Below are 23,613 nucleotides of genomic sequence, written 5' to 3'. Positions count from 1 at the left end.
CGTGATTGCGTGGCGAGTTCGTGCAGTGTTAGTGGCGAGTTCGTGATTGCGTGGCGAGTTCGTGCAGTGTTAGTGGCGAGTTCGTGAGCTGTCCATGGTGTGTTTTCAGGCTGTAACAGCTTAGGAAACGACATCAGGACCGCCGGGAAGTACACGGGCTGTGGATAAACATATTAGCATACACCTTGGGGGTTTCTTCGACTTCACTACGTACAAAGTTGAGCACCAAGCCTTGAACATTGAATGTAGTCGCAGTTGAATGAATGCTGCGTAGTGAGGTATAATCGGAACTGAAACTTTGACCTCACTGGTCTCACAGTAAATTAGCAGTAGTGCCCTGCGCTGCCGTGTTCACCGCACACTGGTAGCGGCCCGTTCCATGACCAATGTCGAGTGGAGGGAGGTAGTATGTCGTGTCGTCTGCTCAGTAACATATGTTGTTGTGTCCTGTTGTGGCACCCTCGGCCGACCCAAAGATGGCTTTAGCCATTTAAGGAGGGACTATGCCGCAGATTATGATTGGCTCCGAACTGATCTCAGACTCCAGCAGGTGGTGCAGGCAAGAAAACATCACATTCGCAAGATAGCATACTACGTAGAATAGCTAAGTAGTATACCAGAGTCCATAGTATAGTCCATAGTATGTGCATCGAGTGGTTGCGACAGGGGACATGGGAATCACACAACACGAACGAGACCTAAGGTGCGCGCCTCGTTGAAGCGGGAGAGGGCGGCCTCTTGGTTAGGCTGTCTGTTGAAAATTGCTCCCCGAGCACCGAGCACCAAAGGTGCCACATTCTCCCTGGAGCTGTACTGAGTGTTGGCAGCGCAAAGGAAAGACGTAGGCTTACCATCCTTGAAATACGCCGACAGCGTGGCCAACCGTTACAAGGTACCAACGGAGGGATGGATCAACGTCTAGGATAATGTGGGTGAGGCGAGCCCTACAAGGAGGTTGAGCACGAACCGAGGGAGTGGTACTGCCCAGGTGCAGGCGCGGGAGCTCCCCCAGCGGGGCCAGGAACTGCAGGCGCAGGAGCTCCCCCAGCAGGAACTGTAGCGGGGCCAGGACCTGCAGGCGCAGGAGCCCCCCCAGCAGGAGCAGGAACCGTAGCGGGGCCAGGACCTGCAGGCGCAGGAGCCCCCCCAGCGAGAGCAGGAACCACCATTGGGGCAACGGTAGCAACATCAGCGGCAGGGGCCAGCGGTGTGACTCCTTCACCTGGGTCAGTGATGTACGAGAGCCTGTCCTCGTCGTCGCTGTTGTACTCAGTGGGCGGCACAGCTGGGGCAACGAGTGTTGATGTTGGAGATTGTGATTGCGGGGCACGGTGGAGGTTGTGATTCAGGGTCAAGAGCGACTCAACTAACCGGTAAGGGTGAGTAATGGTGCCGGCATCTATGTATAGAACATACCCATGAGTGTCAGTGACGACACTTGATCGGTCAGGGTTGCAACCGATGATGAGAGAGAGCTGTTGGCCTCGGCCAACGTCGCCAAGGACATTGACGAGTCCTTGCCGGCGTTGGCAGAGGAGACAAAGGAAGAGACCATAGTGAATAGCAGAGAGAGGGCAGAAAGCAAGACGTTGGTTGGGCTGAGGGTTTCGAACACCCGGGTTTTTGTATGGGTGCCGGCACGGTCCGAAGAAGCACGGTCAGGTGATGCACCACCTCGTTGTATTGCCACCTTGTCCACGTCTCCCACGTTTGGCTGACCGTACCTTGATATAACAGCACAGGGTCGACATGGCACCCAAGCGCTGGACGACAAACGAGGAATACGCCTTCTTATCATCCTACATTGGTGCATATAGGACTGCGCAGGCGGGGGGCACCGCCGTCTTTGCCTCGTTCTGGCCACCCTTCTTTGAAAAATGGTTCTTGAAGTTCAGTATTGACGACGAAGACCAACGGCGGCAGCAAGCTGCCAAAGAAAACACCGGCGCCAGCAACGATATTGATGATGGCCTCGGCAATGACGATGACACGGTCGATACTGAGGTGACAGAGCCCGCAGGTGTTCAGACGGAGGAACAGGGTATACGAGGAGAGAAAATTAGGAAAAAACAACAGGTGAGTCTCCGTTGGCCATCATCCACTTAGCTTGCCTCTGACAGCATTGTCTAGCAATTAAGGACGTGGTTTCGCAATAACTCGCGTCTTGACGCGCGTCCGAAGACTGCTTCGTTCCTGGACACCATTGCAAGCAACTTGGGGAAACAAAGTCAGCCGCGTACTCGGGCTCGTCGCCCTGTAGAGCTCTATTCCAAAAGCCGGTATAAATCAGACGGTATCAAGGCAAAGGTCGACCAACGGATGATTGCCGAAGCGCCAAAAGACAAAGTCGAGGTTAAAGCAGAGATGAAGCGCCGCTGGGCGAAGATCTACAATGAGGAGATAGGCGAAGCCTGGAGGTCCGTTGACCCAGCAGTGCGCAAGGAGACTGAGGAGAAAGCCATCAGGCTTGCTCAGGAAGAGAGGGAGGCGCAGACGCAGGAAAACGAGGCTGCCCCCTCCGCAACAGACGCAGTGGTGGCCTTGTCACCAGCAGAATCTCAACGGTAAGCTCTGTCGTACTGTAGCACACAAATATGCTGACCAGTCTCAGGCATATTCAGTTACTCCCTGTCCTCATCCCATCGCTTCTCCAGCAGCTGCGGGCGAAGACTGGCTGGGCCTTCACTGTCCTTGCAGGAGGGCCGCTTCCCATAGCTAACGGGGATATCGACGTTTGCGCCTTTCACATTGGAGAGACTGCGTTGGGAAACTCATTCGGCCACGCATACGGAGACTTTCAGGAAGGCATCCTCAGGCCATATACTGAGTTCGTAAGGCTGGCCTTCAGTAAGTGTGCCTTCTTTCTCAGTTCCTTTGGTAGTAACCCATGTTTTGGGCAGATGCTGAAACACGCCAGGCGTCTGCTTTGAATCCGCCCCCTAATTGGTCTCTTGCCCCCGACCCGACTTCGGCTGCCAAGTCCACGTCCCCATCGGATCAGACCGCTGTCAAAAGTCCCCCTCCAGTTACCCAACTGCCGGTCCCTACCTTTCCGTGCTCCAACAACCTTTTTACGCTGCCTACTGACGACGATGGCAACCAGTCGCTCACTGCTGAACTCTTCGGAGACTTGCCCTTATTTGATCCTCAGATCATTGCCGCTCATGCGGCCACCGACTTTATGGCTCTGAACGATAACAGTGGCCGGACTGCTGTGTATGATGGGGTGACGACTTGGGAGGCAGGACCAGTGGGCTCCTTCAACCTACAAAACCCGCTGCAGATGACGACGGCAACTGAACATGAAGTCACGCCCACTAATGTACTTGCGACAGCGACGGTGAATCTACAGACCGCACCCGCGGCGACGACTGAAGAAAACGACCCACCGTTGACCACGCCGCCAGCGCCACCCAGCCCGACGGCAACTGAACATGGAGTTACGCCCACCAATGTACTTGCGACAGCGACGGTGAACCTACAGACCGCACCCGCGGCGACGACTGAAGAAGACGACCCACCGTTGACCACGCCGCCAGCGCCACCCAGCCCGACGGCAACTGAAACCACGTCGCCAGCGCCACCCAGCCCGACGGCAACTGAACATGGAGTTACGCCCACCAATGTACTTGCGACAGCGACGGTGAACCTGCAGACCACACCCACGGCGACGGCTGAAGAAGACGACCCACCGTTGAACCTGCGGACCGCGCCACCAGCGACGATGGAAAGAGACCAGGGAACCTCACCCACAGCGACGACTGAAGAAGAAAACCCACCCAGCCCGGCGACACTCTTATCGCCCAACGCTCCCGAGTGGACGAGGAAGGCGGTGGAATACATGGTGGGCTTGGGCCTCGGGGATCACTGGCTCAGCCTCGTGAAGAATTGGGTGAAGCTTGAGACAAAGCTTGCCTTTGGCGAGGGCGTGGACGGCCGGGTAAGCACTACTTCCATTGTCCGTTATACGAATCTTACGTTCCTGCAGAAAATGCGGCTCCCAACTCAAGGACGACCATTACAGCTGAAGGACTGGATGCAAAGGCACAGGCCATACACGTCAAATGCTGTTCTTATTACCGACGTTGTGGCATTTGGCAGTGACGTGCAAAAATGGTGGAATACGATGCAACCTGCATGGCGGCGTGGTGACGGAGACACCCTTCAAGGCTATGTACCCCCGGAGAATGGGAACTGGGACGAGCTAGCCAAAGGCGGCGCCAACGGGCTGCTACTTCTGGTGCTTGCCATGGGTTGGTGGGGAAAGATAGATAGTTCGAATGCTTGGAAAGGTCTTGTTTGTGACGCATTGAAAACCTTCGACGCCATGATGCTTGCAACGGCGCCTCTGCCTGCGCCTACGCCCTCAGATGCACCAGATACCTTGTTAGCGCCCGCCCAGAGGAAACGCCGCCAGAAAGCAGCAGTCGAAGATCTTCCTGCTCCAAAGCGTACGAGGGCTCGTGGTAGAACTTAGATTATCATCTGCTTTGTATTCAGACTTTCTACGTTGATATAAGATGTGAAATGAACGAGACGCAAGAGTGGGAAATGAGACTTGGCGGAAATCGCCTCATGAAAGTTAAGCGCTCTGGACTTAGAAAAAATCTCTGGACTTAGAAAATCTTGCACGTTCGGCCCGTAATGGAAGTTGCCACGTGTATAACTTTCGAGAATGCGGTGACGAAAAAAATGGATTGGGGATAACACAGTGATGCAGTGATGCTACAGACAATGGACTACAAGAAGACATCAAGGAAGGAACAAAAAATATTACGGAAGAAAACAATCAATGAAAAACATATCAAAGAAGGAAACAAGAGAAAGTCAGTGCGGAAAACATAACACAGAAGAAGACAGACAATCGGCCTGTCCAAAAGTGGTATCCGCGGTTGATGGTGTGGACCCATAAATGGAAACCTATGTTGGTGACGTAGGGAATAATACTGCGCTTTCGATGTGCATGCCAAAAAGGGAACCAAATATATTCAATATTGCAATATATTGCAATATATCGCCCATTCAGGCAACATGATACATCATCTTAAGCTGGTATTTCAGGTAACGCCGACCGGCTCTTCTTTCTAAGGAGGTGATATATCACGTCCTAATGTAAGTTGGGCGAGCTTTGCGATGTATCACCTCTTGAATGCTATTCAGCTTGGTTTGATGTATCAGACTAGCAGTACTGCCTGTGGCGGCGCCATCCTTGGCCTGCTGTCTGTGTCGGCCAACTTGTTGGGCGCTATAGGCTCTGGCACGGGCATCCTGATGGCCGTTACAATCATCTACAGCTGTGAGTCACCTTCGGTTACATCGTCTCGTCGACTGATATCTTTGTGTGAAATGATAGACTGGGAGATTGGTATGCGGGAATCTGGTGGGCCAGAGACGGTAGCTCTTAGAGATTTGCTATGAACAGCGGCGCGATACGCAGCACCTCTCGTTTTCCTTGCTGTAAATCATATATTTATTAAGTTGTTTGTTCCTTTCAACAAATTACAAACAACCTGACACCGTCCCACTTTGCTATGCATGAGTGATTCCGATAGTTGTAAATGTGATTGGTTCAAGGTAGTCGCGTCGCAGACCGTGGCTACCCGAGTGACAATCATCCTGAAGCGTTGGCAGCTTTGTTGTCTCGGTCATGGTACTCTAAAGCCAAGCAGCATCAGTTATTGAAAGTCCTTTGAGGGGAGTTAAATGTACTTGTTACGAAATCCCGCACGCTGGGCGTATCCGGAAGCATGTGCGAAATGAGCGTACCCCCTGGCTCCTGAGCCCGCCCTCCTTGAGTTGCTCGTGTGGCCCTCGTTGCCACTGCCGTTTGAGGACTCGGAGAAGCTCCAGGAGACGCTCTTTTCTTCCTCCCCCAGAAGTATGCTCCGGTTAATACTCCAGCCACAAGTATTGCGGTCCAGAAAGTAATGATAACATCGTTAGCTGCTGCTGATGCTCGATACAGTTGCCGCTGCGTCGTTGCGTGAGCGATATGACGAAGGGGGGTGGGTGGAGTATAGGCGGAGTACGCTCATCACGGCTTGGGCCAAAGTGTTCAAGTTGGCACCCATATTGAAGGTTTGAAAGTTTGGGTGTATGGGTGTCTTATTGCAGGACAATTTTATACTCAATGAGCAAGAGTGGCTCAAAGGACCTGGCGATATATCAATAAGCATATTAACAAAGGCGATTCCCCGATTTCTTGGGTTGTTGCACGAAGAACAAAGGTATGGGAGTACAGAGGAGTACATAGGAGACGTGAAGACAGGTGAAAGAACAGTGCCAATCTTAACAAAGTCGAGTTCAGCATCTTTCTGCATTGGCAGGGGCGAGACTGTTCCTACAAAGATCTCAAACTATCTCGGCACATCAGGCCTTTCCGAGGACTATTACACGAATTATTCGTCCGGACCGCTTTCTATTCGCAGGAAATCGAGATGTGCGAGGCGAAATTCACTTCCTTGTTTCACGGTGCATACAATGATTACAATCATATCCTTGAGAAGCATATTTCCTCTCTTCCCCTCGACATCCCTACTTCAAAAAAGGGCTCTTAAAAGAGAAAGGAGAAGTAATACATCGCTTGGTGGTCCTTGTTCCATTGTTTCCTTCTCACAAATTACGTTCTCTTAGACCTAGATCGATATGTACGTTGGAATTGAACCTTCCAAATCACTTCCATTCATTCGGGACGGCATTCTGGCCCCTCCCCAAACGCGGCTTTCGACGTTCCTTTTAGGTTCACAGCTTGAATTCATGTAGAGTTCTCAATATTTACCAAATTTATATCATAACCCAAAGTCTGAGGGAACGTCTTCCATCAGCACCGCTCACACCTGGCTAGTTCTCTCGATTGTTCCATTCCGATATGTGGCACGAAAGATAAAGAGGTCGTGAAGGGGAATTTATGATGGAGAGATGCTGAAGCGAGAAAGCGACAAGATCTATGACGGGCGGGTCTGGACACAATTAATTATCCTTGATTTGGCGGAATATATATTGAATAAGAAACTTACCACTGGTAACTCGGTACCTTGCCACTTGGGCCTTGTGAGTTAAAATCAAAAGTATGAGGGGACTCACTGGACAAAATTATTGGCTAACTCAACTTCGTGATTGGTCAATTGAAGCTCAGCTAATGAGCAATTGTATCTCCGAAAGAGTAACAAACAACTGATAACTGTTCAATTGAAACCCCGAAGACTCGAATCACAACTGACATCTGAGCAATTGAGACTCCGAAAGTATAAGCGTAACTTGATCAAATGAAACTCCGAAAGCAAAAACCTCGATGACAGTCGTGTGATTGAAACTCCGAAACCTTCGTAACCTCACTATCAGTCCCAAGTACGATGTAAACGCAATATTGTGACTACTTATTACACATAAATATAAGTTGATACCAACCAAGCCTCACTTAGTCTCCATAGTAGCCTCCTGGACAAGCAGCCCAGGAGCCAGCTGTTTATCTGCTGGGAGACGTTGCCGCTCCTTTGCTGGGTTTGGCTCTGCTGGGGGTACATTCTCCTCCACCTCCTTCTTACGCTTAAAGGCTTTGGAATTGGCCACCTTTTGCTTACCCATTTGGATATGCTGTTGACAGCAAATACCTTGCTCATGGCGGTCACAGATGTATGAATCTACTTGAGGATCGTTCCGGCAAAGGATTGTTCTGTGTAGTAAATTAGAAGCAAATATATATGTAGGTGTCGAAAAGCCTACTGGTTATGCCTTATATGAGCAATCCAACAATAGTCCAAAGGACCTACTGCATAGTCAATTGTGAAGTTAACGATGTACTCGAACAGCTGCCGTTGTTTCTCTTCTCGTGGTGCAGGCAAGACCTGAGGTAAGCCTGTTGCTTTACGCTTGCCTTTGCATGTCTCACTTCATATAAAGTGAGTGATCATGGAATACATGTAAGAATTCGGGGGGGGGGGGGGGGGGGGGCTCGATAAGCCGGAAAGGGGTTCAGCGGAATTCAGACGGACTCGGGGTATTCCTGGTCAATCGAGTAGTTATTACACTACCAAATATACCCTATTATATACAAAAACTGTACACTAAAGTAGTAGAAATTATCATGTATACTAATAAGTGTTTGACAACTCGGCTTTGAGTAGCTCAAACCCTAATATAGTAAATAATTCCAACAATACAGTGAGTGGGGAAATACCTACGTTGAGAATCCTACTGGGAATGTATTGGATGGGAGTTGGGAAACAATGCTCCAGAGAGGCTTGTCCGATGTGTAATACAGAGAAGTGTTATAGGCGCATCTAGGAGGCCCCTTAGGGGCTACTAACAGGCATTCCGGCTACAGACTCGGGCCGCGCATACACGCGGCCACTCGGACTTCTTGGATTACGGACTAAGTACATATTCGAGCACACTGTACTTACTATGACTGGACTCACTACTGTTTTTTGAACGTGCGGATGCCGTGTGTTCCCCAGTATATATTCCTGTACAGTACATACAGTTACCTTAGTTCGAATATTAGTTCCTTCTGCACTCACATCCTCGCCTCTCTATTGAGGTCCCTCCGTTGCATCCCCTCGCCTCCACTCATACCCTCGGTACCTGCGTAGGACTCCCTCTGGAAATACAGGGCACACAAGAGTGTGGGAGGCGCAGCCAGTAGCCGAAGCCAAGCCCGTATGTCCTTGCTCCCCTCGTTTCCCCTCCACGCTTCTACGTGAAACCATGCACCTGCGGGTCCGCGTATCCCCAAGCCCCCACGAGTGTGGCTCTTAACAGTGAGCAGCTCTCTCATGTATTGTAGTTAGACTTATTCATATCTTTGAATTCTCCCTCTGCTAGGCTTGCACTGTGCGGCCGTCTTGAGGTTGCCCTTACACTACCTCTCACCTCTCTCTCTCCGAAATCAGGACACTGCAGGGCTAGGAGGGCGCAGCATCAAAGCTGAAGCCAAGTCCTGTGTGCTCCGCTTGTCCGCGCATCCGCGCTCCCGTGCCCCTGTACGGACGAGTCAGGAGGCCCCTTGACTGTAAGGGGACACTCCTATTTTCCCTTTTCCCCCTGTCCTGTCCCCTTCCTCCTCGTCCCTTTCCTCTTTCTTTCATTCCCTTTCCTTTCCTTTCGTCCCCTTTCCTTTCCGCTTCCCTTCCGTTCACCCCCTTCGCATCCGAGCCTCGCCCGGTGACTCCGAAGTCTTCCCGCGCTTCGGACGCCTCGGACTCGCTCGGACTCGTAGATACACTTCGGGGCTCGTCCGGGCTACCTCCATCTTCCTTTCCCACTTCATTACTCCTTGTCCCCACTTCCCCAGGTCGCTGGCACGACTCCTGTACATTCCCCTTCCACTTCATTATCACATGCCCCCTCGTACCTTGTGATATTCGTTCGTACCTGTGGCTGGTGTACTGTACAGTTACCCTTCATTCCTCCCACACTACTACAGTATATACTTCGCTTCCTAGCATGGAGAATCCCCATCCTGTTCTCTTTGGATTCTCCCTCTGCTAGGTGAGCAGCTCTCTCATGTATTGTAGTTAGTCTTATTCATCTCTTTGGATTCTCCCTCTGCTAGGCCTGCGCTGTCGGCCATCTTGAGGTTGCCCTTACATTGACACGGCCCTTAACAACAGGAAGGGGTACACTGTTCATCGCAGGGCAGGTAAGTGGCAGCAGGCCAAGTGGGCAGACTTACTGAGGCGATGAATTGATGCAGTATATTGTGAGACCTGGCTAAACTAGGATACAGATATGGGGCCGGAGCTGCAGCTGCAGGTATAATGATAATAATAGACTATATGGCATGTACGGTTCATCAGTCCCTGAATATCTAATAAATAGGAGAAACCACTTATTGGGCACAAGCTATACTGCTGGCTAAGGGAAGTGTCAATTTTCTGGGGCTTCGGAATTTAGCAAGGGCTCGCAGCTTGTACTCGCATTTCGCGGCAATGTGTAAGGCATCGGAGTCTCAATTGCTGATCTTCGGAGTTTCAATTGCACAAGTGTAACTTCACGTTTCGCAAGTTGAGTTTAATGTTCTCATTCCCACAGTCACAAAGTCTTGCTTTCGGAGTTTCAATTGCTCAAGTGCAAGTTCATGTTTCGCAAGTTGAGTTTACTATTCTCGTTCTCACAGTTACAACAGTTAGGTATGGGTTTAGTAATTGATGATACATCGTTTACATCTAATTGTGTCCAGCACGGCCCGTCATACAAAAGGGACGAAACTTGACTTCAACTTTGGTAGATTGACTCGTGGGAATTTGAACTTTGCAACTTTAACTTTGCAACTTTGAATTCTCACTCTGCCGCTTCGACTTTGTGACGTGCGTTCCACAACCACTGAGCATCTAATCTAAGACTTTGGGCTTATGTCCACCTATTATCCACCTGCCTGAATTTCGGACATGGACAAGACGTGGAAGGACATCGGAACACCCCCAAGCTTGAGCTTGTTATTCCCCGAATGAGCTTGTCCCACTTGGTGCTATGACACCTTGATGAACGCTACACGGCAATGTACCAGCTGGCAGATTAAGCTTCATATGTCACCAACAAATACACCGACATACACCGTGTTTCTTCCGGTGCTCGCCTGTTGTGTAGCACGATAATCCTTCCTATTCTCTAGTATATAACCAGCAGAATTCAACCTCCTCAATCAGCAACTTGGACTTGGGCAGCCTCTCCAGCCTCAGTACACACTTCGACCTTCAACAGAGTTACAGCACTCGTCGAGTCGTCATCATGGATGGTGAACTACCTATTCCTATGCCGGTGGAGACGATCCGCCTTGCCTTTGAAGAGCTCAAACGAGCAGTCACTGTTGATCTGAACACTCAACGTGGTGATGCTGCTCGACTTGATGAACGTAAACGGCACTGTCTTCGTTTACTTCATTTGCTCAATCAGGTATGTTATGCTACAACACCAACAGCGATAATACTGACTGATTAATTCTATTGAATAGCATACTCATCTCTTTCTTGCGGAAGAGCGAGGAATAATCTCAAGTAGTATTGAGGACATGGTTGCTCACCTTGAGGACGCTTCCCATCGCTCAGCAGATCTGGCTGATAAACCCTTCTTTGCAACCACATCCACCGTTCGCACAGGTAGACGTGGCCGACCACGCATCGAAATTGATCCAGGTCTACTTGCAGTTGCATTCGAGCTTCGTGGACCGAGCCATCTCGCTACTACATTCAATGTCCATCCACGTACTATTCGCCGTCGAGTTCTGGAGCAGGGATTAGCTGAGCCAGGTGAACCTGTCTACGTTGATTATGAGCAGCCTGATGGCTCGATTGCACGAGTATACCGTTCCTCAACCGGTGCAGTGTCAGCCATTGATGATGAGGAGCTCGACGGCATAGTCCTCTACATCCTGGATGCTTTCCCTGGCTTTGGTCGCCGCATGATCGATGGCCATCTGAAATTCCTAGGCCACCATATTCCCCGCTCTCGCATTCAAGCATCTTATGCCCGTGTCCATGGTGCACCAGCATCAGGGTTTGGTCCAAGACGCATTGAACGTCGAGTTTACAATGTCCCTGGCCCGAACTCCCTATGGCATCATGATGGGCAGCATGGTTTGTACGCTCTTTCCCTTTGGAGTGAGCCAAGATTTACTTGTGCTGCTAGGGCTTATCCAATGGAAGTTTGTCATCCATGCTTTTGTCGATGGCTTTTCAAGATTTGTTGTTGGCATTCAAGTCAGTAGCAACAATACTGCTCGAACCGTGCTTGATGTCTTCATTGATGCCATTGAGGTGCACGGTATACCCAGTCGGGTACGCGCCGATTATGGAACCGAGAATGTTCTTGTTGCTGCACTCATGGAGGCCCTAAAAGGTGTGGAGAGAGGCTCGTATATTTGGGGCCGGTAGGCTGGTTATCCTTCCAGTCTATATATATTCTAAACTCATTCCACAGAAGCGTTCACAATGTCCGGATAGAAAGACTATGGAGGGATGTTACACTCGGCTTTGGCCAGAAGTGGAAAGCCTTCTTCCAGGCCCTCGAGGTTCACGATGGGCTCAATCATAATCTGAACGGTCACATCTGGCTTCTCCACCACCTCTTTTCTGATGCTCTGAATGCTGACGCCCTTGCTTGGGCTGAGGCATGGAATACTCACATTCTCTCTGTTCGGGGTGAACGACAACGAAGCCCAAAGGACATGTTTGTCTTTGGCATGATGGACAATGGCATGCGTGGCCTGGGAGATGGAGATGGTCCCTCAGTGGACGATGTTGAGCTTTCAGCCGAAGAAATTGCAGAATTTGGTATTGATTGGACCGACATTGATGATACAGTCATCCATGCTCATCATAACTCCAATAACCCCGCAGATGAGTTAGGAGAAAATCCCTTCCTAACCCATCAGCCACAGCATTTATCCCATGTGCCTGTTGAAGAGCCTCAGTGTCCGTTTGCCAGTGACAATCAAGTAGCTGAACTTGATTATCAAATTCAGCAGTTCGCTTGCTATGGCAGTCACGACATGGCTAGTAGACGCTTGCTTTGGATCTCCACATTAAATATATGTGTAAATATGTTTCCTGTAGTATTTCACTGAATCATACAGCAGGTAGACTGCCGACTGAGCGACCCCCTGAGACATGTGACCCCAAACCTCAAAAGTAACTGAACTGTTTGTTGTCATTCTGAATCAACCACAATAGCTACAGCTTAGCTTTTTTGCACAGAGCTAGCCTATATGATACCATTAATGTATATACCATCTCTTGTGCTTAATTTACATAGCCTCACAGAGCTTACTTGGACTGAAGTGCGAAGTGATTGTCACTAGTGTCACACTAGACCCCTGAGACATGTGACCCCAAACCTCAAAGTGACTGAACTATTGGTCGTCATTCTGGGTCAACCACAATAGCTACAGCTTAGCTTTTTTGCCCAGAGATGGCCTATATGATACCATTAATGTATATCCCATCTTTTGTACTTAATTCACACAGCCTCATAGAGCTTACTCGAAGTTGAACACAGGGTAAATGTCACTAGGTGTCACATGTGTCACACTGATCCTCTGACATCGAAGCATCGTAGCATTTTGGCCTTATCTTCGTCTCTTCCCCCACACTCTTTCGTCTCATTTCTTTATTTATGTCCCTTCTTCGTTCTCTGGCTCCTGGGCCACCTTGCATTGCCTGTGAGGATTGTATAGAATATGTCAAGGACCCAGTTCGTCTTTGTTTTACTCAATAATGTTATCTTATTGGAGGCCCTTTTGCAGCGCACTCCAGAGCCAGTATGCTGGTGTGGGGACTCTTTGGCATCACACCCTGATCACCCCAACCCTCCTCCTAAGGGAGGAATTCCTGGGCGATGTCCTGAGTACAGACCAGTGCGTGACATCTATTTCTCTTCTCTCACAAAGTTAATGGATATCCTCGTTGTAGCCTACTGACCGATTCAGTGGTGCATCTATATGTGCCAATTCAGGTTGTGAGCGGCCATGGTCAGCCCATCACTCACTAAGGTGTGTTGCTGTGTACATTTTAGACCTTGTGGCTTACTGTTGATTCAGTCGTTCGAGTGCCTCCATGGTCAGCACTAACCCTAGCAATCCTCCCTCCGCACCACAGTCACAAGTCTCAGAGCTTATCTCTGGCCCTATTGCAAGTGCCTGGGAACCACTGACCTCGCAGCCCTTAGCTCCTGGGACCACAAATGACCGACGACATAGTCATGCAGCTGCCAGTCGTACTCGAGCCACGGCTGCAGCTTTCAGCACTCCAGCATCATCTTTGCGAGTCAGTGTGCCAAGGGCAGGTCCATCGCATCGCATGTACCCCTCCTCGCAGGCTGGCACCATTCGTGAATTCCAACAAGGCCAGCGGACAACAACGACAACAACTGCGTCGACATCACGATTACCTGAGACACACAAGTTTCTCATTCTTCTACTTCCATACGGAGTGAGTACAAATTGAATTTGTGTAGTATAAGCAACCAGTGTTAATAAAAAAACAGCCAAAGGGTGTTACGGCGTTGGACGATTCAAATATCAGGCTTCCAGAGCTCAGACTAACGTCACCGTCTACAAACTCCCATGTCTTCATTGACACCCTCAGCCATTTCCACTTGGCCCTTGAGATTACTATCACTGCTAAATCGAACGAACCAGTTTGGCAGGTCATACATCGAGAACTGGTTCAACATGCCATCAATCGCCACCTCACCTTTCCCGGTTTCATTCTTTCTCCTGACACCAATCGTTACGTTGAGTCACCATTCGCTTTACTGCAGCTTGGCTATCAGAATCAGCAGGGCCAGAAAATAAATGAATGCAAGCTTCCTGGATATGACATCACGCTGTCTAAACTCATCAAGACATCAAAACAAAAGCATCCCGATCGTGACTTGCGAGTTATCTTTTACGGTTAGTTAACACTCTCCTCTGCCTCTGAAAGGATCTGACCACGGCTTTCCTAGCTGGACGCTCCCTGATGCGGGGCCCTGCTCTTCCGGGGGCTGAAGACCCACACCCCTGCTTTGTCCTTCGCATCATCCATCGTCTCCGAGAGAAGGGTGCACTACCTCCAGTAGACAAGGACGACGACGATTTCATTGCTGCAGCATGTGTTCGGGGGTGTCCTGGATATCGGGCAACATCGGTTTCCTCTACTTCCTCTGTTCAAGAGTATCGGCAGCCTATTGCATCCTCATCCTCATTCAACTCAAGGCAAACAGGAACAAGTTCCTCTTCAAGTTGGAGTCTCTTTGATCCCGCTTCTGATGACGATGCTGATGTTGACGCTGACAATGAATTTTCAGCTGATGGCTTTCTTTCCATGGACGCTGTGAGTTGTTGAACATGGATAATCTTTATGCTTACGCAATTCTTGCCTTGCAGATATCTGACACCTCGATGCCCCCGACACCGATTTCAGCAGTACCAGAGGCTCTGCCGATGTCGTCTGTACATAGAGGCGAGGCATTTCATACTCTGTTTGACGCAGCAGCAGGTTCCTCATCCCAGCTTGCACCTGCTCTCGATGAGCCTAGCACTTTACGCCGGTCGACTCGCCATCGCCTTCTTGCCAATGTGATCAACGTGGACTCCAGCGACTCAGATTCAGCAGCCCATGTCAGACCAACAATTGATACTCGCTCCGCAGCCATTCTTCATTCTACACCGCTTGCTTGGCAAGCATCCATTCTCCGCACCATGCGCTCCTCCCATCCAGAGGCTGTCACCGCAATACACATTAATGCACCAACAGAGAAAGACGCTGCTCAGGCACTTATCAATTGCCTTGTTGCTCACCACTCAGGCATTCCCATTTCAACACTCGTGTTCTCAGAAGGGGTTGAAGTTGCGGTGTTTTCATTTGACGCCCTCCCCCATGGTATTTGTCACTTCCAAGTGTAAGCTGTGATATTCAATGTCTAGCTTATTTGCATGCATCGCCATCTTATAATGGTTTTATCTAGGGGCTCAGGTGTGGGTAATGGTGTCGAGCATGCCGTGCTGCGATCAGCCATCAAGATGATAGTTGACGACCCATGCTATTGGCAAAACCACGATGGTTTTGCACTTTGGGCTTTGCGCCCTAATCCTGAGCACACAACGTTGGCTCGTCAAGCTCGTGCCAAGGCTCACGGAACTCTCTGTGCGCTTCATATGATTTCAATGGCTGCACTCCCATGCCCGATTTCTCCCTTCCTCATTCTTCTCACAATTCAAGACTTTTCGACCCTTATTGACACCACATTCATCAAGAAAATACACTCTGAAATTGCTGATACTCTCCTTGCTTGGCCCATGGATCCCAGCACCCCCATCGATATCACAAACCGCGAAGAGTACAATCGGCTGCGCCCTGTTGTCATGTCGTATTTAAACGCCTCCTCGGTCAGTGAATGATATTCCTCTAAATGAGGCTCACCAATCTGATATACTTGACTAGCTCGCATTCTTAAGTGATGCCAGTGAAGAGGAGCGGCAGAACTGGACACTCATCATTTATGCAAAGTGCCTTCTTGCGGGGCCGAACGAACATATCAAGGCACTGCCCGAGATCTCTGCATTTGCGGAAGGATTCAATCTCCGTATCTCACCTTACATGCGGCTGAACGATGTGCGTTGCTGTTATTGATTATCGATTGATTGTTTTAAATGCTCATTCCCGTACTTAGACATTTGGGAATGCCCAGACAACTAAGTCCCTCTTGGTATTAATGGATGCCCGTCAACTTCATTCGCCCACTCAACTCATCGACAAGCTCCATGTTATTGACAATCCTCAAGATGAAGCAATCGGTGCAGTCTTTCATTCCCATTTCGCACGATACCTGCGTGGTGTGGGGCATCCAATGCCTGAGGATCCTTTGACCGACTTTGTCAGTGATGCGGGACGTCGCGCTGAAGCTGAGAACCCAATATACCGCGCTCAGCAGTTCTTGCAAGTCAGCACAGGCTCAGATATTGTTCCAACTGATGCTAACTGGGCAATTGAGGTTCGTTCCCACTCAATTCTACTTGAAGTGCTTGCTCTTACCCCTGCATAGATGCGGTTTGTCTGTGCAATCCCACGTCGCGCAACTCCACCTCGTGGTGGTGCCAGCTCCAGCGAGGACTCAGGAAACTCTGATGGTGTCCCATCCAATGTATGTTCCCTTAAGTCACCAGCTTAATATTATTGATCGTTGATCCAATCTGTACCAGCATGCAATGTTCAGCTTCCATGCTTGTTCCTCCGATGTTCACATCTTTGATACTCCACAACTCCGCAATCTCTTATCCCACCCTCTTCCAGACGATGATACAACTACAACGAAGTTCGACCTAGCCGTCCATTCTCATCTTGTCTCATTTAACAATGAGGCCCATGGTTTTAATCAGATATAAATGCTCTTGTCCATTATCCATCCGTTGGACTTAATTTGCTACTCTACATCCTGCTCGCCTGCTGCTCATCCTTCATTCAATCAGATTTCGGACTATTGTACTTCTGCTACATTCCCTGCCACTCTTCACATGCACCATTTGCGAACGATTCACTGATATGTGTTGATATGCTATCATCATGCTATGTAATTTTATAATCCATGTTGCACATTCTCTGCACATCACTGTCTCTGCCCTGTCGACCACTTCGTTACGAAAATACCATGCTGCTACATTCATGCCCTGTACTTCACATTTTCACTAGTCACTGTACTACACACACCAGCATCGTCACATTCACATTTGCATTCGTATTCAGTATTCAGACACACTTTACATAAATTAGTAGCAATTAAATGTGTCCCATGTGTCCCAGCGAACGACAAAGGTTCGCCATCTGAAACAAACACAAACATGAGTTGTCAGCAAACCTCACGCTCTCATGGCTTACTGGGCACGAACACACAGATCAAGGACGCAAGCACACACGCGGGACATCACCAAACGATGAAGATTACCTACTCACCACCCCACCGTCTCTGGTAAGTCTGCTCTCTCACAATTTACTTCTATTCGTCCACGAGACGACGAGACGACGGGCTATGTACAGGTAAAGGAGCCAACCACGCCGACAAACGAAACCCCTCCAACACCTCTAACCCTCCGATCCTTCTCATCCCTCTAACCCACTCCTTCGCAGATCTCATCCTGACGCTGCGGCGACTCGCTGAGAACACCAACGCCAGTGCGAAGGCAAGCACACTTGTAGTCGGGATGCAAGCACGTGGCTGCAGCGCCTGCGCTGGCACTGCGGGAGCGTGGGCGTGTGTTTGGGGTGGAGGTAGGTCGTTCCGTCGCCATCGTCGTCGTCGTTCTGCGTGTCGTTCGTGTCCCCCCTCCCGTATTCCCCTCGTTCTGTATCTCCCCGTGCTCGCTTTCGTTCCCGTTTCATTTCCCGTTCCCCCCTTCGTCCCCCTTCATCCTATTCCCTTACCATCTCCCGCTAACCCACTAACCCACTAACTCCCCCCTTCTCGTTCGCAGCCCGCAGCTCTTGGAACGACGACGGCGCGAGTGGTGGGAATGGGATGGAGGCGTTGTTGACGCTGCTGTTGGGCTGTCGAGGTCGATCGAGGTTCGTGGTATTAGGTAAGAGGCCCTCGTCTTGCGCGCACTCGAGCGGCTAGTGGCTACAACAGGAAGCGTTGAGTTGAGTCGGGCGGGACGAATGGGGGTGATAGGTCAATGTCGTTACCCTTTGGCTGTTCTCATTGACCGCCGCGCCACATTCGCTGTTCCACCTTACGACAATGTGCGAATGCAGTGTCAGCACATGATCCGAGAAAACGAGAATGAATAGGTGCATACCTGGTAGCTCATCCTCGTATTCCTTATCTCCTACGCGTTCAATCTCTGCCCCCATCTGTCTGCGCAATTGTGTCGTGTTTGTTCGCTCTTCACCCGTTTAGCCGTTTTTGAGCCTCGTTGTCGTTTTCGTCCATGCAATTTGGTTGTGACTTGCTGACGCGATCTGACACATGTAGGTCGAAAAATCGGGGGTCGATTCTGGCTTGCGCGCGACTTGGACTCACGGAGCGGCGGGTGAAGGGTTGCGTGGTTGTTCGAGACCATTTTGGGACGTTTCAGCGCACGTAGACTTGATTTGGGCAGTTGGGGAAGTGATAGAGTTTCTAGGAAGGTTGGGGTCATAGTTGTAGGTAGCTGTTTGTCGCCGCTAGTAGATAGTAGGTCAGGTTTCTATGCACGCTGGACAGATCTCACGAAGTTGCACGCTGACGGCGTGTGCATGGCGTGGGCTATGGGGGAGTGAGACATGGTCAGTACATGATCATCTCGCAAGACGGCGTACTGGCAAAGTGTTGGTTCGTTTGCCACAAGTATCTATTGAGCTACCACAACTCCTCCAAGGTCGGCTCATGTCGTGTTCTGAACTGACCATTACTCACCCACCACAACAGGAACCTCAGCTCGCTTTTGTAGCTGAGTTATTGGGACCAAGTGACGTGCTGGCCCACTCTTTCTCAGAGTCCACAGCAATGGCGCCCTCCCCAAACGCTAGAACATCGCCTCCTCATTTGCATGAACCGTCGGGGTTGTCCGAATCTGTGGACGAAGCCCAGCAAAGGCGCATGGTAAAGAACTGGTGTTGAGGGTTAGATAGCAGACGAGCGGCGACAAAATGGTGACTCAGCGTCGTCGATCTTCTCGAGCAATGACGCGATGCACTCACAGATTTAAGTGACTGCCACGATATCGTCTCCAAGCCGTCCCTATGTTTTGCTGGCTCGCCGCGGTTGCTGATCAAGCTACTGCTGGATGAACACCTTGTTCAAGGTCAGTTCGCATCACACATCGAGCTAACAGTTACTTACTTGCGCTCGCAGGGCCATCCGTTCATTTCCGAACACAGTGTGCTTGCGAAACGTCCTAGTTCGACACCCTCTATGTAAATCCCGCCTCACGATCATTACCGTCGAACCTTGGGGATACCACAGTAGCGCCATCGAACTATGGTCCCTGGTACGTTGTGAGGAGCAGCGTTGAGAGCAGTGTTCCGAGTGCTCGTGTGACGACATGTGATGGATACACTGCGAGGAGACAGTGAGTGTGGATGGGCTGCGGTGGTGGAGAATGGCAGCTACTGACAGGTTCTGTCAGCGCCTGAACTTCCGAGTGAAACATGTACAAACAAACAAGTCTGGCAAAGAACGGTTCCTCTACTAAGGGGGCTATGTAGTCTAACAGTTGTGACTGTTACAATTTAGTATTTTACATACCACAGATGCTATGTATGAAATATCTAAGGCCTAGTGGCAAGTTTGCCACTGTGGAAACAACATTTGCGTGCACACACGGCATTAGGAGTAAGTCACATGACTTCAATTGATCCGGATCGGCGTCGCGTCGCGTTGTTTATTCCTTCGCTTTTTACTGTCCCTCAACATGCCCGAGTACGTCGAGCTCGTATCTTCGTGCAAGCTCGCACAACACTGGTTCAATAGCGTCAAAGGCAACTCCAACCTCCTTCTCAAAGATATCCACATCGACGCGTCCAAAGCAGAACAAGAATCATCCAAAGCCCATGTGCTTGCTAAAGCTGGTCTTCCCTATCCCTTGGCCGCCGATTCCAAAGTAAAGCGAGGTCCACGCTTTGCACAAGAGCCCGTCTACCCTCCTGTAAACGTTCCTATCGTTGATGCTGCATTCCGCCTTACTGGAGTGACATTTAACCCACGGAATGTACTTCTTCAATTTCACTCGTCGAGCTCAGATGTGTCTATTGCAGGAGAATGGTGGATGCAGGTGTGTGACTTATTCATTCTTTATAGCATTCTTGACTCTTTGTACCTCATTTCATTACAGGTCCAAATGCTCACCCATACCGTCGTTCAAGTATACGATTCATCACAATGGCGTGGTAGTATATCCAAGGTGAACAAGAAGGTAAGGCCCTCATACCATTATCTTTGCTCACAGAGCTCTAATGGTCTCGACAGGACCGTGGCTTCAAGATTGGCATGGCACTAGACTTTGGTGACTATGTCATGGCCTTCTTGACCATCGACAATTTATTCCGAGTAAGTCTGTTATTCATGGCCATATTACACGGACTTGTATTGACAACACGCCTAGACATTCTACTCGCGTACCAGAGAGACCCTTCCTGCTCCCCTACTCGACATATACTTCGATTTTGTTCCTGCGTTGAACATGATCATCGACTGGGCGGAGGACCGAGCGGACAGCGACCGTTCTGGTCTGGCTTCTGACATCATTCGGAAGGCTGCTGGAATTTTTGTCGGGATTGGAGTATATACCATATCCGAGGTTATGCATCGTGCAGGTAAGTATTTTGTTTATACACATAGCACCGTACTAACGGAGAGTCTCCCAGGATTGCTACCACTTCTCACTGAGAGGGAACTATTTGATGATCCCTCTCGCTTTGCTCGTTTTGTAGAGTCATTCTACTGCCATGCTGCACGTGCGCACACCGACGTCTGGTATGCCTGTTTCTCATACACATGAACACTGACCAACACACTCTTAGGAGTCTCGTGAAGCCTTTTCTTCGAGGCAAGTTCTTTATCTCAGTGCGAAACAAGGATCGCCTTGCCTACACGAAGTGGCTTGCGGTACACGGCAAGGAGAATGTGCTTGTTCCAAAGCGTTTGCAAGCACAGTATCAGGATCTCATGGTGCGCTTGTTAGCAATATCATATTGAATAACTCTACTTATGGTGGGACCTTGAAGTTGTGGTTCTCGAGTGCCCGCAATGAGGCCGTTCCTCGTCAACGTAATCCTGAGAGTGGGTTCTTCGACTTGGTAGAGCCCACATTTCTGCAGGTCGCTCTCAAGAAAGACCATAACCTCGGTGACCTCATTTTTGGAAAAGATACATGGGTTGCTCAGGGAGGCAAGCTATGGGTTGATAACCCATTAGTTGCCTACTTCAACCGTCGAAGTATGTTATCACCTCATCTTGCATATTACCAAGTACTGACATGACTTAGGCATTGCTGTAGCTCGCCCGAATTACCTCCATCCTTCGGTTACCTCATATCAACCTTTCTTTCTTCCAATAAACTCGCTTCGCAAATCTTGGCTGGAGACTACTCTCTACTACACCTCCGATAAACCTTTTTGGTGTGTGGTGCCGAACTTACCCTCAAATACATATCCTGCTGGGTTTTCTTCGTAAGCATCCACACTCCATGCCATGAGTATCCTGAACAATGCTCATTCACGCTCATCTAATATATAGTACGACATCAAAGGGAAAAGGGAAAGGGAAGAAAACAGCCAAGGAACCCCCTCAGGTCACTCCCGCTCCTCGAGAGGAGAAGAAGAAGCAGCTGTTCGATTACATTGTCAACTACAGCATTGATTATGCCGTCGGGCCACTGGACTATTGTGGAATTGCACATGTCCGCCACAACCGGTGTGTATCTTTGTAATTTCCTGGTGTCTTTGTTTCTGACAATAAGGAAGAATCATCCTCTGTCGTAACGATCCACAGGTCAGCGAATACATTTGCGACCGCCTTGAGCAGGGTATTCGTCGACGTCAGCATCTGCAACCGGGGAAGCAAAAGACTGCAAACCCGAAGGCATTTAAACGCAAGAGGGCTGAAGATGAGTTAGATGAGAACAGGAATGGTGACAACGAAGATGACTCTGCATCAGGGAAGATGAAGCGTCGGCGGATCTCTGTGGACAAGCGGTTGGTCCTTGGTTCCCTTCTACAGGACCAGGAGTTGGGCAAGCGTCACCGATCAGCAGTTAAGTCGGATCAGGAGATTGACGGGTGCACAGTTGCTGATGCTGAACTCACTTGTGAGATGATTGCTACAGATAATTAGATAGACTTATCGAGGAATCGTTGTGTAATTTATGTATATATATATTCTGCCTGTAGTACTGCAATGTTGGCAATGTTGCAAAGTTCCGATTTCAGTGTTGCAAAGTCGAAGTTTCAAAGTTGAATTTCCAAATTTAGAAATCTCCTAGTCCAATCACGAAGTTCAATCGCAAAATCTCAAAGTTCAATTTCAAAGTCTCAAAGTTCAATTTCAAAGTTTCAAAGTTCAATTTCAAAGTTGCAAAGGTTGCGTGAGTTTCAAAGTCAAAGTGCAAAGTTGCGAAGTTGAATCGGAGATTTCCGAATGTCATTCCAAAGTGCATTCCTCAAAGACAAAGTATTTTTGTCCAGTGAGGCCCCTCATAAAGATCATCTGGAGATGAATGAAATCTTTATTTATCCCAAGATTTCGATTTCATGTTACTCACCGGTGACAACTCTTGACAGACCGAGCTGGAATCAGTGGGAAGCAAAGCAGAGGGTTCCCGCTTTGGAACCCGAGGAATGGGTGAAAGGACACCAAAAGAAGATATTCGAAGCTCTAAAGCGAGAAAGGGATCAGATAAGTGGATATCCTGAGATTTTGATACTATGAATTTCTTACTCATTACTCATAACTCTTGATAGACGGAGCTAGAAGGAAGCAGCGGGGAATTATGGTCGAGCACCCTCGTTTTCAAAGCGAGACATTGGGAAGATCCGATTCGGCGAAGTAGAGCAGCGCAGCGGGCTATTTAAGCAGAAGTTTGTGCCCCCGATGACTATCGTTCGTTCGACCCTCGACCCTCAGCCTTGAGATTCAAATCTACCGTTCGTCCTCATTGCTTTGCACACGATGGTCCCAAAGAAGCTCGCAGTGTTCGCGTCTTTGTTTGCAGCCGCGTTCGCTGTCGCTCTCCCCGTCGATGGTAGGGGTCTCTTCGAAGGGAGTGTCCAAGGTGTTCTGACGTACCGGCTCAGGATCAGGCCACACAGCAAAGCGATTCATATACCAGAAGTATACCGCTGAAGAGAGAGTCGACGCAGTTATTCCCTCTGCCAACGAAGGTCCGTGGCGAGTTCTACGAAGGGGATATTCTAGGTGTCCTGACCTCTGACGGATATTCTAAGAATTAGCGAAACAATTCATATATCAGAAGTACACAGCGGAGAAGAGCAGCGACCAGATCGAGAAGTGATGCTTAGAGGCCAAGCGACAGATTTGGGAGGGAATTGGAGTCTTGGAGCCGTCGGGAGGGAGTAGAGGCTAAGAAATATTATTAGTTTGTTAGCGGGGAATAGAGAGTGGGAATTCAGTGCACCGAGCCGGCCATATTCAAGACAAAAGGTC

The 23,613-nt window shown here is 49.5% G+C and overlaps 5 protein-coding genes across 5 annotated transcripts; 4 read left to right on the top strand and 1 right to left on the bottom strand.

The window, feature by feature from the left end:
- Positions 1–678: 678 nt before the first annotated feature.
- On the bottom strand, positions 679–1,555 carry PC9H_008827 (uncharacterized protein; the record flags this gene model as incomplete). Its single annotated transcript, XM_036778334.1, has 4 exons — positions 679–802; positions 852–918; positions 968–1,366; positions 1,417–1,555. The coding sequence occupies 4 exons, from the start codon at positions 1,553–1,555 to the stop codon at positions 679–681; spliced, it is 729 nt and encodes a 242-aa protein (XP_036629762.1).
- Positions 1,556–1,749: 194 nt separating this feature from the next.
- Positions 1,750–4,477, top strand: PC9H_008826 (uncharacterized protein; the record flags this gene model as incomplete). The annotated part of the gene is made up of 4 exons (XM_036778333.1): positions 1,750–2,076; positions 2,131–2,564; positions 2,612–2,847; positions 2,901–4,477. 4 exons carry the CDS (start codon positions 1,750–1,752, stop codon positions 4,475–4,477), a joined length of 2,574 nt encoding a protein of 857 aa, XP_036629761.1.
- Positions 4,478–10,728: 6,251 nt separating this feature from the next.
- Positions 10,729–16,802, top strand: PC9H_008825 (uncharacterized protein; the record flags this gene model as incomplete). The annotated part of the gene is made up of 13 exons (XM_036778332.1): positions 10,729–10,893; positions 10,952–11,573; positions 11,626–11,866; positions 11,917–12,408; positions 13,535–13,925; positions 13,951–14,389; positions 14,443–14,810; positions 14,864–15,378; positions 15,445–15,865; positions 15,921–16,091; positions 16,150–16,470; positions 16,522–16,620; positions 16,770–16,802. The coding sequence occupies 13 exons, from the start codon at positions 10,729–10,731 to the stop codon at positions 16,800–16,802; spliced, it is 4,278 nt and encodes a 1,425-aa protein (XP_036629760.1).
- Positions 16,803–19,864: 3,062 nt separating this feature from the next.
- Positions 19,865–22,284, top strand: PC9H_008824 (uncharacterized protein; the record flags this gene model as incomplete). Its single annotated transcript, XM_036778331.1, has 10 exons — positions 19,865–20,224; positions 20,285–20,365; positions 20,419–20,499; positions 20,555–20,765; positions 20,817–20,925; positions 20,973–21,120; positions 21,177–21,387; positions 21,437–21,620; positions 21,688–21,864; positions 21,915–22,284. 10 exons carry the CDS (start codon positions 19,865–19,867, stop codon positions 22,282–22,284), a joined length of 1,932 nt encoding a protein of 643 aa, XP_036629759.1.
- An 834-nt stretch (positions 22,285–23,118) lies between these two features.
- PC9H_008823 (uncharacterized protein) lies at positions 23,119–23,461 on the top strand (the record flags this gene model as incomplete). The annotated part of the gene is made up of 3 exons (XM_036778330.1): positions 23,119–23,191; positions 23,244–23,330; positions 23,394–23,461. 3 exons carry the CDS (start codon positions 23,119–23,121, stop codon positions 23,459–23,461), a joined length of 228 nt encoding a protein of 75 aa, XP_036629758.1.
- Between the last annotated feature and the right edge of the window lie 152 nt (positions 23,462–23,613).

Source organism: Pleurotus ostreatus (assembly GCF_014466165.1).
Source record: "Pleurotus ostreatus strain PC9 chromosome Unknown scaffold_6, whole genome shotgun sequence".
In the NCBI taxonomy this organism is placed as follows: Eukaryota; Fungi; Basidiomycota; class Agaricomycetes; order Agaricales; family Pleurotaceae; genus Pleurotus; species Pleurotus ostreatus.
This window is presented reverse-complemented; position numbering and strand designations above follow the sequence as displayed.